This window comes from Schistocerca gregaria, chromosome 1, assembly GCF_023897955.1.
Source record: "Schistocerca gregaria isolate iqSchGreg1 chromosome 1, iqSchGreg1.2, whole genome shotgun sequence".
Classification (NCBI taxonomy): domain Eukaryota; kingdom Metazoa; phylum Arthropoda; class Insecta; order Orthoptera; family Acrididae; genus Schistocerca; species Schistocerca gregaria.
The window spans coordinates 105,697,530-105,713,257 of record NC_064920.1 but is presented as its reverse complement, the minus strand read 5'-3'; the positions used below and the strand labels follow the sequence as shown (position 1 = coordinate 105,713,257).

Below are 15,728 nucleotides of genomic sequence, written 5' to 3'. Positions count from 1 at the left end.
AACAAGATCCTGCACGTGGGCTTTCCACGACAGCTTACTATCTATCTGAACACCTAGGAATTTGAACTGTTCAGTTTCACTAATCATATGCCAGTTCTGTGAGATTAAAACGTCAGGTTTTGTTGAATTGTGTGTTAGGAACTGTAAAAACTGAGTCTTACTGTGATTTAACGTTAGTTTATTTTCTACAAGCCATGAACTGAGGTCATATACTGCTCTACTTGAAACCGAGTCAATGTTGCACACAACATCCTTTACTACCAAGCTAGTGTCATCAGCAAACAGAAATATTTTAGAGTTACAAAAGAGTTACCCATAATACTAGAGGGCATATAATTTATATAAATAAGGAACAGGAGCGGCCCCAACACTGATCCCTGGGGCACCCCCCACTTGACAGTACCACACTCAAATCCCACACCACAGCCGTTATCAACATTGTGAATAATGACCTTTTGCTGCCTGTTGCTAAAGTAAGAGGTGAACCAACTGTGTGCCACTCCCCTTATTCCGTAATGGTCCAACTTCTGGAGCAATATCGTGTGATCAACACAGTCAAATGCCATTGTTAAGTCAAAAAATACTCCAAGCGTTCGAAACTTTTTGCTTAGCCCATCCAGTACCTCCCAGAGAAAAGAGAATATAGAGTTTTCAGTTGTCAAACGACTTCTATAGCCGAACTGTACATTTGATAGTAAATCGTGTGATACAATATGATCTATTAACCTTACATACACAGCCTTTTCGATAACTTTTGCAAACACTGATGGCATAGAAATAGGTCTAAAATTATCTACATTTTCCCTTTCTCCCTTTTTATAAAGCGGCTTTACTACTGAGTACTTTAATCGCTCAGGAAACTGACCATTCCTAGAGGAAAAATTTACAAATATGGATAAATACAGGGCTAACATGTGCAGCACAGTACTTTAATACTCTGCTAGGCACTTCATCATAACCATGAGAGTCCTTAGTCTTCAGTGATTTGATTATTGCCTCAATCGCCCTCTTGTCTGTATCACAGAGGAGTATTTCAGACGTCAATCTCGGAAAGGCATTTGCTAAGGAATTTATATGATTTCCTGTAGATAGTAAACTTTTATTTAATTCACCAGCAATGCTCAGAAAATGGTTGTTAAATACTGTACATATATCAGGTTTATCAGTAACAGAAACATTATTACAGCAAACTGACTTTATATCGTCCACCTTGTGCTGCTGACCAGACACTTCCTTCACAACTGACCATATGGCTTTAATTTTATCCTGTGAATTAGTTATTCTATTTGCATACAACATACTTTTTGCCTTGCTAATAACATTTTTCATGCACCTTACAACACTGTTTGTAATTGGCTACTGTAGCTTGATTGTGACTACTTCTAACATTTTGATATAATTCCCGCTTTGTTCTACATGATATCCTTATCCCACTAGTCAGCCAACCGGGCTGTCCATTACTGCTAGTACCCCCGTTTAGAATGTTCTAATGGAAAGCAACTCTCAAAGAGCATGAGAAATGTGTTATGGAAAGCATTGTATTTATCATCTATATTATCAGTACTATAAACATTTTGCTACTCTTGTTCCTTGACAAGTTTTGAAAGACTCTCTATTGCTGTTGGATTAACTTTCCTACATAGTTTGGAATTAAATACGACACTGGTTTAGGTACAAAAACCTTTTAGTGTGAAAATTTGTGCATAATGGTCTGAAAGGCCATTCACCCTTTTACTAACAGAATGCCCATCTAGTAATGAAGAATGAATAAAAATATTGTCTATGACTGTGCTACTGTTCCCTTGCACCCTAGCTGGAAAAAACAAAGTTTGCATCAGATCATATGAATTTAGGAGATCTACCAACATCCTTTTTCTTGCACAATCATGTACAAAATTAACATTGAAGTCACCACATAGAACTACTTTCTGGTACTTCCTACAAAGTGAATCAAGAACCCTCTCTAACTTAAGTAAAAATGCTCTCAAGTTGGAGTTAGGGGACCTATAAACAACAGCAAATAGAAGTTAGGTTTCACTAAATTCAACTAATGCTGTACAACTTTCAAATATCTGTTCAGTGCAGTGTCATGATACGTCTATGGACTCAAATGAAATACTGTTTTTTACATACAGAGCCACTCCTCACCCCACAAGGAACTCCTTGAGAAACAGCCAGCTAATCTGTAGCCTGGTAAAGGAAGCCTCTGAATTATCAACTTATTTAAGTGGTGCTCTGATATACCAATAATTTCAGAGTTAACAACTATTAGCAGTACACTAACTTTATCTCTAATACCTCTTATATTTTGATGAAATATGCTAACTCCTTCTCTCCTTGGAAACATTACATCCTCTGGAGGTGAGCCCTTAGTTAGAGGCACTTCCTTTAAGCAGGTATACCTATCAGCTGACTTCAGTCTAAAAAAGGTGTAGCTCTAACACCAACTACTATAGGAATTTTTCTATGAGTGATACCACTACCACCACCACCACCCACTATACTGTCACCTATAAGCTTAGCCAGCCTCCCCTTCCCAAACCTATTGAGGTGCAGGCCATGCCTAGTGAAACCCCATCTACTGATACCCAACTGGCACCACTGAGATGTGATCCATGCCCTCCGCCATCAGTGCCCTCTCCAGCCCCACATTAACGCGCCTAACAGCCGCATTAAGGTGAGGCCGATCATGACGCTGAAACAGTTGCACGAAATGCACGTAAGTACCACCAGTTTGAATAACTATCTTAACCAAGTCACCACTGACATCATATTCCCCGTCCCTATCGAGACTGTTTCCTGCTCCACCCACTACCACTACCTGATCCCCTTTCCTAAAATTCTTACATAACTCCCCTATGCTTTCAGTCACCTGAGCCAACCCTGCACTAGGCTTCACAATGCTGGTGACCTGGTACTCCCCAACACTTCCTGCAACTGCTGGCCCACACCTCTACCGTGGGAACCACCTAGCAGCAGAACCTTCTCTCTGCTAGTCTTTGCAACTAACCTAGGCCTCCTAATAGCTGAGGACTGCTGCAAGTTACATACATCTACGGCTACACGAGGCTCCTCTCCTCACAACTCTGATAGTTGGTCGTATCTATTGCATGTATGCAAAGTAAAACTGTCTGAGTACCTCCTCTTCCTAGCTACCTTCTTGCCAACTGCCAGTTCCCATTCCCCACCACTCTTCACCCTCCTCAACCTATCTAGTTCCTTTTTTGCGCATTGTAACTGCACCTGAAGGGCACAGATCTTACGCTCCTGCTCCTCTATTAACTTGTTTTTACTACAGATTCTACATTCCCAGGAGAGGATCTCCCTAAAATGACCACTGGCTTCCTCACTGCATTCCCCCCTATGAAAATACTTTGAACAAATCCCACACCTCAATCCACTACTCACAAAAATACGACAGAGCCCACACTTTTCACTTATGGTAAATGTTACAGTTACTGAAAAAAACTATATGTCTACGTTATCAAAGTTCAGTTACACACTATGGCCACATGACCAGGAGACCCGTAGCAGACGATATCATGCGGTTACAAAAGGCACTCGCGTCGGTCCTCTTCCAGCCCAATAAAGCCAAATTTCGCCTCGCTGTCCTAACGGATACGTTCGTAGTACAAGCCACATTGACTTCTGAGATAATTCCGTGCAGTGTTGTTTGTCTGTTAGCACTGACAAATCTACGCAAAAGCCGCTGCTCTCGGACGTAAAGTGAAGACTGTCGAGCACTCCGTTGTCAATGGTGAGAGGTAATGTCTGAAATTTGGTATTTATTTTATTTATTTATTTTATTTACACGTCAAGTTCATTAGAACCAAATTGAGGAGCAAATCTCCAAGCTCGTGGAACGTGTCAGTACATCAAATTATAACATGAAAGTAATAACAGATAAAAATAAACTATTTATGAACCCGAAAAAAATCTATCCATATATTTAAGTAACCACAATGAACAATACAACAAGAATCAGCTTAATTTGTCAAGGAACTCCTCGACAAAATAGGAGCGACCCATGAGGAAACCCTTCAGTTTCGATTTGAAATCCTGTGGATTACTGCTACGATTTTTGAATTCCAGTGTTCGCATATTCAAAATGGATGCAGCAGTATATTGCACACCTTTCTGCACAAGATTTAAGGAAGTCCGATCTAAATGCAGGTTTGATTTCTGCCGAGTATTAACTGAGTGAGAATTGCTTATATTGTTAACAAGAAATGACAGTGAGGAATATATACATTGAGAGGCCAATGTCAAAATACCCGTGCTCGTCTACAGGGGTCGACAAGAAGTTCGTGAACTTACACGACTTATTGCCCGAAACACCTGTTTCTGAGCCAAAAATATGCTTTTAGAATGGGGAGAGTTACCCCAAAATATAATACCATACGACATAAGTGAATGAAAATAAGCAAAGTAGACTAATTTTCGAGACAACGATCACTTACTTCAGATATCGTTCGAATACTAAAAATGGAAGAATTAAGTCTTTGAACAAGATCCTGAACGTGGGCTTTCCACAACAGTTCACTATCTATCTGAACACCTAGAAAATTCAACTGTTCAGTTTCACTAATCATATGCTCATTCTGTGAAAATAAAACGTCAGGTTTTCTTGACTTGTGTGTTATAAACTGCAAAAACTGAGTCATACTGAGATTTAGCGTTAGTTTATTTTCTACAAGCCATGAACATAGGTCATAAACTGCACTATTTGAAACCGAGCCAATGTTGCACGCAACATCCTTTACTACCAAGCTGGTGTCGTCAGCAAACAGAAATATTATAGAGTTACACGTAATACAAGAGGGCATATCATTTATACAAGTAGGGAACACGAGTGGCCCCAACACTGATCCCTGGAGTAAACTTGACTGTATCTCACTCAGACCCCACATCACAGCCATTCTCAACATTGTGAATAATGACTTTTTGCCGTCTGTTGCTAAAGTAAGAGGTGAACCAACTGCGAGATACTCCCCATTTTCCGTAATGGTCCAGCTTCTGGAGCAATATTTTGTGATCAACGCAATCAAACGCCTTAGTTAAATCAAAAAATATGCCTAGCGTTCGAAACCTTTTGTTTAACCCATCTAGTACCATACATAGAAAAGAGATAATAACATTTTCAGTTGTTAAACGACTTCTAAAGCAGAACTGTACATTTGATAGAAAATGATGTGATATAAAATGATCAGTTATCCTTACAATCACAGCCTTCTCAATAATTTTAGCAAACACTGATGATGGCATAGAAATAGGTCCAAAACTGTCTACATTAATCGTTTCTCCCTTTTTATGAAGCGGTTTTACTACTGAGTACTTTAATCGTTCAGGATTCTCTGCACATTCTTGACACCGTGAGTCTTGGAGTACTGAATTTCAAAACGATTTCCGAGATAGAATTTCCCATGCGTCTAGCTTCAACTACCATTCCGCGTTCAGAGTCTTTTAATTCCCCTCTTGTGGCCAGAAACACGTCGGAAACCTCATCACGTAAATCACATGAGTACAAATAGCACTTCCGAAAATGCACTCCCCTTACATACTGCCCTTTTTATTTTGTGTATGCGACACTACCGCCATTTTTACATTTCCATATCGCTATCCCATGACGTCTGTCACCTCATTGAATGTAGTACTCGCGATGGTATCCCCAAGTAACGGCCGTGTGAAACAGAAATTGTTCTCTTCGGCCCTGAGATCCACTGCAGGCAAGAGGAGAATAGACGTTTTTGATATGCCATACTACAGAAGAGTGCTGGATATTAGATGGGTAATTCGGGCAACTAATGAAGAGGTACTGAATCGAAATGGGGAGCAAAATGAGGTATGGGACATCTTCACCATTACAAGATATGGGTTTATCGGACATATCCTAAATGTTCAAAGTTCCGTTATTTAATATGGACGGAAGATTGTGTATGTGTATATGTGAGAGAGAGAGAGAGAGAGAGAGAGAGAGAGAGAGAGAGAGAACCGGCCGGTGTGGCCGAACGGTTCTAGGCGCTTCAGACTGGAACCGCGCGACCGCTACGGTCGCAGGTTCGAATCCTGCCTCGGGTATGGATGTGTGTGATGTCCTTAGGTTAAAGTAGTTAAGTCTCATAGTGCTCAGAGCCATATGAACCATTTGAACCAGAGAGAGAGAGAGAGAGAGAGAGAGAGGAGGAGGAGGAGGAGGAGGAGGAGGAGAGGGAGGAATTGTAAAGCTGTAAAGGGAGACCAAGACTTGCCTACGATAAGAAAATTGAAATGGATGTTGGCTGAAGTAGTTATGAGGAGATAGAGGCTTCTATAGGGAATATAGCGTGCCGAGCTGAATCTGTTCCTGGGTACCACTAATTGATCCCTCTTCCCTGCTCCCCTCGCAAATGGCGCGTAAGAAGAATGATTGTCAGTAAGCTTCCGTATTAGATCTAATTTAGCGATTTTTTTCGTCGTGTTCGTTTCGCGAGACGTATGTGGAAGGAAGTAATATTTTGTCCGACTCTCCTTGGAAAGTATTCTCTCGAAATTTCAACAGCAAACATCTCCGTGATTCACAAAGGCTCTTTTGTAGTATCAAACACTGGAGTTTGTTGAGCATTCTTTAATGCTCCAGCGACAATCAACAATCCCGTAAAGAAACGCGCCGCTCTTCATTTGATCTTCTCTATCTTTTCTACCAATGCTAGCCGGTAAGGCCCCCAGAGTGATGGAAAAAACTGAAGAATCTCTGGAAAAAGTGTCTTGTAAGCCATTTGTTTCGTGGACGAGCTACTTTTTATAAGATTCTTCCTGTGAATCTCAACCTGGTATTTGTTTTTTCCTACGATTTGCTTTATGTGGTCATTACACTTAAAGCCGCTCTGAATAGTTACTCCTAGGTATTTCACGGTGGTTATTGTTTCCAGCAGTTTGTCATCAACAGTGTAGTTTTACAGTAGTGGTTTTATGCTCCTACGTATGCATAATATGTTATAATTACTTACATTCAGTGTCAGTTCCAGGGCCTCCAACATTCATCAACCATTTTGCAAATTTATACTGTCCTCAGGAGTTGTCACTTTGTTATGATAACTGCGGCATCTACGAACATTCGTAAAGAGCTTCTGATGCTTTCTACTAGATCATTTTGTACACTGTAAACTGTAACGGTTTTTGGGGTACTCCGAATATAACTTTTACGTTTATCGATTTTGTTCCGCTAAGAGTGAGGCGTTGCGTTCTATCTACAAAGAAGTCTTTAAACCAGTCGCAAATCTGGTCTGATACTCGGCAGGCTCGTACTTTTTGACAAAACGACAGTGCCTTCTTGAAGCCAAGAAATACGACATCCACTAGAGCGCCGTTTTTTTCAGCTCTATGGATCCCATGGGGGAACAGAGCGAGCTGAGTGACGCAAGATTTCCGTTTGCGTATTGCCTATTGATTTTTATACAGGAGATTTTCATTCTCCAAAAGCGTCAGAATTCTTGAATATAAAAAATGCGCCATAATTCTACAATAGACTGACGTCAACTATGAAGGCCAACGGTTACGTATAACTCTCCTACGATCCATCTTGAAATTAACATTCACTCACTGCTGATCCGTTGTGGACACGGGACAGCAACTCGTCAGGTATTTACCAAAGAAAAGTCGCCAAACAGCTCTACATAACAGAAGGTACTTTATTTAGACATTCAGTTCTGACACCTCAGCCTCTATGCACTCCATGTATAGAGAAACAGATAGATCGATACATGCATAACTGGAGCCATCAGTCTCTGGATTCGCTGAATTTTTTGTGGAGCTTGACAACAGCTAATCTACTTCCACAAAGAAATCACGGAATCTAAGTGCTGATGAGGCCAGTTTTGTATGTATCCATCTATCTGATTTCGTGTGCATGGGGTGCGTAGGAGCCTGAAAATTGCGTTAATGACACACCGAAACTGGTCATGTAAACAAAATAACTACTGAAAATATCAGGCTGTTTGGCAACTTTACCTTCGTACATTAATATACCGCATATGTTTTTATTCCAGTTACAGGCCAAGCGCCATTGCACCGATGTCTGTTTAGAGATGCTGTACAGAAGTAACATATTTGTTCGAGTAAGTTGCACGTGGTAGGGCCTGCTTTTTCTTATATGAAACTATGTAGCTTTCCTCCCTTTTTTCTTATTTTATGACTGTATCATACTTACATAAAGTGTTAGAACAGCGTTTGTACTCACGTCTTGAATATGATCATCATACAATTACTGTCACATCTTTTGTCCACATTTCCATGGTGTTTTGCACCACCGCAATGTAGATTCTTGGGAAACTATTTCATTCGGTAGTCGCCGACCTTAGTTATTTTCTCTCCATCTGCAGAGGATGTTGTCTAGCCTGGGTGGCAGCATGATGACTTATGGTTCAATGCCTCGTTAGGTCTTCCTTGGCCTTCCAGGATGCTTTGGTTGCAGTTTCGTCCAATTGCCTAGTGTTTTAGACTGTATTCTGTAACTGGAAAGTAGACATAAATTGAAAATATGTCTGATCTAAAAATTACTGCACCAGTAAAACACTGGTATGAAGTAAGTGAAGGCCAAAAGACATTATTTGTTTATTTATTTATTCTTCAAAATTACAGCTTATTGTCTGGAAAGTTAGGACATACAAATCACATTTCCCTGGATGGTGATAAATTATGTTGTAATTATTTTTATACATTATTAAAAACAGGTATTTATATCGAAAAAACTACGACTACTTCTACTACTATGAAACTACATTAAATCTTTACGCAGCTACTAATCTACTACGAACACTACGGAATTTGTTATCTGTTTGTACATTTGTTTTGGTACATTTAATTTGCAGATCGTCGTCTCCATTACTGGCTCCACCCTCATACTATCCAGGTCAATAGCCATTGTCTGCTGGATTCCTTTGGCGTCAGGCAGCACGTCAGCAATGTTTCCGCTATAGTAACTGTTAGGTACATAGTTCTGCGTAGTCAGCACGTACACAACTTTCCCACTAGAGCGCGACCCGCTAGGCACTGCAGCGCAGGCGCAGCGTTCGTCTGTCTCCGCACTACGAGATGGCGCTGCCATAGAGACGGACCAAATTCTGCTTCCGCCGATCCGCGTATTAATACGTAACGCAGCCAATGAGATTGCTGCTAACGTAGAACCTTTCCTCCTCGCGGATCACACTCGCGCAGTGATACATGAACGCGTGAGGTATTATAACGAGTGTACAGACATCTGATTAGTCAGTCTGCATTTGTCTGTACCAGTCTATAGTCAAGTTTCAGTCTGTGCCTAATAAGATTACCACATTCCTGTACACAGCGATGAAGATAAATGTATAGACACTTTTGTCAAGTATCAGAGATATGTGAGAATAAGATTAACGTACCAAGACCAAAGGAACTTCAGATTGTCAATTCTAAACAGCATCCAGAATCAAGCTATGTAATGTCTATCCTTTCTATTATTTTAATAAATGTGTGTGAAAATTAATCAAGTTCTGTTTAAAGTTGATCACTGTCAATCTGCTACTCTAAGCGTCCGAATGGCATTTCTATCGCCTGACCTAACGGCAGAAGATAAACACGCCACAATAAGACGACGAGACGTATTGCTGACACTCGCCTACTTCGTTAGAGCGACAAGTCAAATAATCTCATGGTGTGTGTACCGAAGGTCTTACAGTACGCACACCACAGTAAGCAAGTCCACCCATGACATTTCCATGATCATTTGCACCAACGTAATGTAGATTCTTGGGAAACTATTTCATTCGGTAGTCGCCTACCCCTGTTGTCCTTCCTGGGTTCTGCGGCTTCAGTGTCGTCCAAGATCCGCAAGGCCGACTCATTCCTTAGTGGTGCTTTAGGATCAAATATCTTAATACCCGACGTCCGTTACCTGCTGCATAGTCATAGAGTGTGCAGTCCCACTGTGTGCCCACACTAGCGCAGACGCAGCTATCATTCATCTGTATACTGATTTTGTACAGATAAGTGGCGTAAGGGCCATGGCCCCCAGGTAATGTATCAGTCCATTCAATGTATTAAGAAATCTCATTTTTAATCTCTCCCTGATGTTGAAGATCAATCCGTATGTTATCCTGCCTGCACCTGAAGTGCCCCACTCATTTTGCCACAGTTGTAATATGCGAGCTCTTATTGCCTTCTTCGAATTTGCCTCAGTTCCGAGCAGCCTTCGTAATTCCGTCTGACTGCCTTTCTTTAATCAGTAAAGGCATTAACCGTACGTCGTTGGACACATAAACAGCAAATACCGCTGCAGAGCGCTGACGGCCTACCGTGTGTTGCAGCTGTGGCTGACACTGGCCGAGCGGCACCTGGCGGCCCGCGGCGTGGACTGGGCGCGCGCCCACCGCCTCTGCTTCAACGAGTGGAGCAACCCGGACGACGAGGAACTGGGTGTCCAGATCGTCAAGGTAGGCCACACTGCGGCGCACGCTGCAACGCTCAACAGGTTGCCGCCACTGCAGGCGGACGCGCGGCTCAAACTCTGCCCGCCGCCCGCTATACCTCACACGTTGTCGCCACATGCTGGTCCGTAGGCACTTCCAGCTACGTAACCTAGAGTACGGTTTAAGTGATGTTCCGTTATGCCCTACCGCCAACGTTCTCCTTTTCTGCGAAAGGCGTACAACGCTACTTTTAGCTGTACAACGCAAAGCTTTTCCCTGCAGCAAATAAAAACCACAACAAACTGCGAGGCCTCCCATTGCTGTTTTCCACCGCCCTCCGTAAAACTCCTCGTGATCCTTCATTACATGCAAGATTCGGCGTCTAGAGGAGTGTTTTTATGCATCAGTTAATTTTCTCGTCAGTGGTACTAACGTCGGAACAAAATTTTTGTCTTTATCAATTTCTTCCCAAAGACCCCCGTGAACGATCAAACAGTTTGCCAAACTTAACATACTTGCCAAATATTCGATTGTGTACGGAACAGTTTGACGTGTTTGTCAAGCACAGATGGTGTTTGAGGTGTTTGAGAGAAATTTTGATTCAGAGAAGGTTTGACAAGGCGGCGGACGTTGTTTGTGTTGACGTTTCACCGCATACGTTTAGTAAGAAATTATTTTATTACTATGAAAACTACGATCAAGTATAAAAACAAAATAGCACTGACAGTTACCAAAATGATGGAGATATCACGTATTTCCCAGCCATATATTACGCATGAAGAGGTTATGAACAAAATCAATATTTTACGAATACAGTGACATACGAGTTCTCCGGTTCTTCCACGGACGATGTGGGTTATATGTTCCCACGTTGCGGTATTTTATTGACCTGTCATTACAGAGTCAAGTAGAAGAGAATAAATTTTTGCGTACTTTTTCAATGTGATGGTGAAATAACGCTAAACAAGTTGTTAAACGATTCACTGTCCATCCGCAGAAGGTTGATGTAATCATCAGATTCTGGGTGAAACATTTCCATCTACAGGTTTCCAGTTGCATATTTCTCATTGTAAACCAGCGTCTTGTATTTTTCTTCTTTAAATACAGTGCTAGACACAATGTTAGAAATGTTTTATCTGCATTTGGTGCCGTCCCCACTATTTCCAAAATACTGCATAAAAGTGTATACTGCAAAACTAATGTCAAATGGACGAGCTTTCTTAGTACGTGTACGGGCAAGAACAAACTCAGCAGACTAGTTCGCTCTATTAGCAGGTCTTGATACGTTCTAAAAGGTATCACTGTCCATTTGAAGAAAGCTGATGTAATCAGCGAGATCGCAGAGCAATAGTTCCTTTTGCATATTTTAATGGGTAAATCTCTCATTTTAAGGCATTCCGTAGACTAGAGCCTTCTTCTTTAAACACAGTGCCAAAGTCGATGCCAGGACTGCTTTGTCTGCAGTTGTTGCCGTACTCACGACGCTCAAAATACACACCAACTAATTGCGTCTGCTTCAAAGTGTGGTTAAACTGAGAAACATTGTCTGAACGTGTACAGGCTTGCTTGGCAAACTCATGGATAGATAAGAGCTTTTTTCTCAAACAAGTTAAATCGTTTACGGGAGCGTTAAGTTTTGTACCTGTGGTAGGGACACTCATGTTGTCTAGGATTTGTAGATATTTCAGCTTCTTTATTGGCAGTTTATGTTTCTGTCCGCTCATTGCTGGTCGTGCTACTTACTGCACCTCGCTATTCCATCAATGGCACTAAAAATAACGACTTGTTCAGTGCAAGAAAAAAAGTATAAATCACATTTTGAAGATGAAATTTCAGTGAATTTTCCTAAGTTGCAAACATTCTATAACAGGACTGCTCAACAGCTGAAATGGCACTAAAGAAGGTTTTGAAAGTTCTTTCCCATTTAGAGTTGGTTCTCTGCTGTGGTAATACGACTGTACATTTGCGAATTTCAGTTTTCAGAAGGAATGTAAATTGCTGATTTTGTGAATGAAAACGTTTTATAACGAGTACACGCTATTTCGTTCATTAACAACTAATTTATGCAATATTTACAAAACAAGCCCTAATTCCTTTTGTTCCTCTCTCATTGTATACATTTGAGCTACATATTGTAGCCAGTTTTTCTCCCGAGGTTCCTGTCACTGTACTCTTTTAGCGACTTATTGCAGAAAGTTGCCCTTTCTCAAACTTTCTTAATTACTACTCCGCGCCGCGAGCAAAATGTTACTGATCATGTTTATTTCACCAGTGCCACATACTAGCTGCAGATGAGTGTGATGGAATGAATAGCAATGAGCTACAAAATAACGGAGAAACAAAATAACGTACGGCATTTCCGCCGCGCGACAAATTACCCACAGTGAGCGTCTAGCCTTAAGTTTTAGGACTTTGGAACAGAAATTTGTATCTCCGCAAAGTAGGTTAATGACTTGACAAAAGCCGGCCGGTGTGGCCGTGCGGTTCTAGGCGCTACAGTCTGGAGCCGAGCGACCGCTACGGTTGCAGGTTCCAAGCCTACCTCGGGCATGGATATATGTGATGTCCTAGGTTAGTTAGGTTTAATTAGTTCTAAGGTCTAGGCGACTGATGACCTCAGAAGTTAAGTCGCATAGTGCTCAGAGCCATTTGAACCATTTGACTTGATAAAAGAGGTGTTTAATGGGCCACCGGTATCGTAGTTTTGGGGTTTCGCTCCACCGGGGCGCGCCGCTCAAATAGTCTGCAATTGTTATTTTGCCTTCAGCATTTTCGTGCAGCAAGTGACTCGAGATCCATCTCCTTACATACTCATCAGCGGCGACAGATACAGAATCCTTGCAAGGCCGCTTCTCCACGCGTTCATGTGTTCTCCCGGTCACCAACTATAGTGAAGTACACATAATAATGCGGGTGGCCGGCCAGCAACGCGCAGTAACAACGGGCAGTGTACCCACCACTTAATACAACCACTCTGGTCTCCCCTGACTGTCGCCTGTACTTTGGGGCATGTTTGGAACAGTCAATATTGACTTTCATATTAGTTTATATTTGGCGATGTTACATAGCCACTGGAGTGATATTTTATGAGTGCCATAAAGCTAAGAAGTGACAGTGAAATTATCGAGTGGGAGTCAGGCCCAGAAATAGTTCCCATGTGGACATTATCCCAGTGTTGCCATTTACTATGGCAGTGTACAGCTGAAGAGTGTGGCGTGGGACAAACGGAAAGAAAGATAGAAGGCAGAGAGGGAGGAGAGAAAGCTGGGAAGAGCACGTTGACGCCCCCACAAAGACGCATCACACGCCTACCTTCTTACTTCCACACCACTATACTGCTCGCTGTACACCGGAGTTCCATAAATGAGTGTGTTGTCCCTAACTTCTCATTAGTTTCGGAGCAAGTGGCCTCTTAGCACTAACAAGATTAACGATTTTTGGGGCCACACGTTGAAACCTTCCCGTCTAATATTGGATGTACGTTTGCTTGCTGACTGAACGCTGCGTCTCTTAAAATCTTTTAACTGCTGCTCTGTCAAGACTACCTGCTGATTATTACGACGAAACATAAAATGTGTTGTCGCCGTGGCCCTCAGTCGTTACCTGAAATTATTAAGACTGATTCTTACCTTTAATTATTTATACTGGATCGCCATCTGACTGCTACAGCAAACTGTGGAATGAATATACTTACTTCTCTTTAACATAATTATAAGCTGCTGGTGGAGTTTCATAATACTTTGTGACTGGAATTCTTTAAGTTGAAGTTAATTTAGATTTGATAAAAGCTGAAGCTCAGTTTAGACTTTTCTTTTAAGATAACAATAAATTGCGTAAAGCATTTACGTGAATGATTTTGGGATAGAAAATTCTTAATGCATTTAATCTGGTAGAAGTTAACTATATTCTGAGAACGATCTTGACAAACAATTACAAGGGGTATAGTTCTTTACAAAAATTCTTAAAAAGTAGCGTTGCGCTACATACCTAATTTTCCATCAAAATTACATAACTATATTCTGAGAACGATCTTGACAAACAATTACAAGGGGCATAGTTCTTTACAAAAATTCTTAAAAACTAGCATTGCGCTACATATAGCGAGTGGCTGGCGAGCACACCGCTTCTTTCAAAGTGTTAATTCATACCTCGCTTACAGCGACCTCCTCTCATGTCTCGCTAGCTACGACTGCCTCGTCTCACATTACTCGCAACTGCTCGCTTCCAACGCTCAATGCTACAAAAGTGCGGTCTCGCCGCCAACAATGGTTTTTGGTGCAGACAATCCCTGCTCGCTTACAGCGACCTCCTCTCATGTCTCGCTAGCTACGACTGCCTCGTCTCACATCTTACTCGCAACTGCTCGCTTCCAACGCTCAATGCTACAAAAGTGCGGTCTCGCCGCCAACAATGGTTTTTGGTGCAGACAATCCCTGCTACCATTACTGATGTATTACTGCGCGCTGTTTCCCGCTCTTTCTCAAAATGTATCTATGAGCGGTTTCCCGCTCTTTCTCAATAATACACAATGCAATTTAATTAACAAAACAATTTAAATAAGAAACAGTTCAGATAATTACATGCTAAAACAGTTTAAATACGCCTATTACATAATTACATATGCCGCTACTCGGCTTTCTTAAAATTTTACTACGTTGTTGAGTCATATGGACTCAACATAAGTATAAAATTTGATTATAGAAAATAGTTTGAACAAAGTGTATACACAAATGCTGTCATACGAAATGATTTGTCTATCTCTAATAAAGAGAATATGTAAATAGAAAGGGTTTTAGTAGGAATTGTACATCAAGTAAAATTTGGTTCCCTTAAATTTAACAACAAGAATAAGAGTAAATGTGAAAATCAATATACAGATCATATGAAGCAATTGAAAGTTTACATTATGAAACATTTAATTCAAATTGGCATCTCTTAGTACCACAATTAAGGAAGGTACAAAAGGAATTGGATAGCATGGTCAAAGCACTGGCAACTGTCTGTGAATGCACTCAAAAGTCTGTTCCTTTCCCTCACATAGCACAACACCAGGTTTCGCCATGTGGTTCCATCATCGCCTTGCTCCATAGTTTTAGTGTACCCAAACACTAAGTACGTCGTCGAATAGCCTGAGTTGCCGCAGCCACATCAGGATTAAGTTCCATCTTCAATGGTCCATTAAGGTTGGTGGTGTGCATCTTCGTATGCAAACACCTATTGTCGTACATCATACTGTGGTGTGTATCTAGGTATGCAGGCACCAATTGACATACATCGGGCTGTGGTGTGCATCTAGGTATGCAAACACCTCGT

General features: G+C 41.3%; 1 protein-coding gene across 1 annotated transcript in view; it reads left to right on the top strand.

Annotated features, from left to right (window-relative positions):
* LOC126334525 (uncharacterized) overlaps positions 1-15,728 on the top strand; it is a 1,455,833-nt gene that overhangs the window by 1,082,237 nt on the left and 357,868 nt on the right. The window contains exon 5 of the mRNA XM_049996880.1: positions 10,314-10,439. Within this exon, the coding sequence (XP_049852837.1) occupies positions 10,314-10,439 (126 nt within the window). The remainder of the gene's footprint in view (positions 1-10,313; positions 10,440-15,728) is intronic.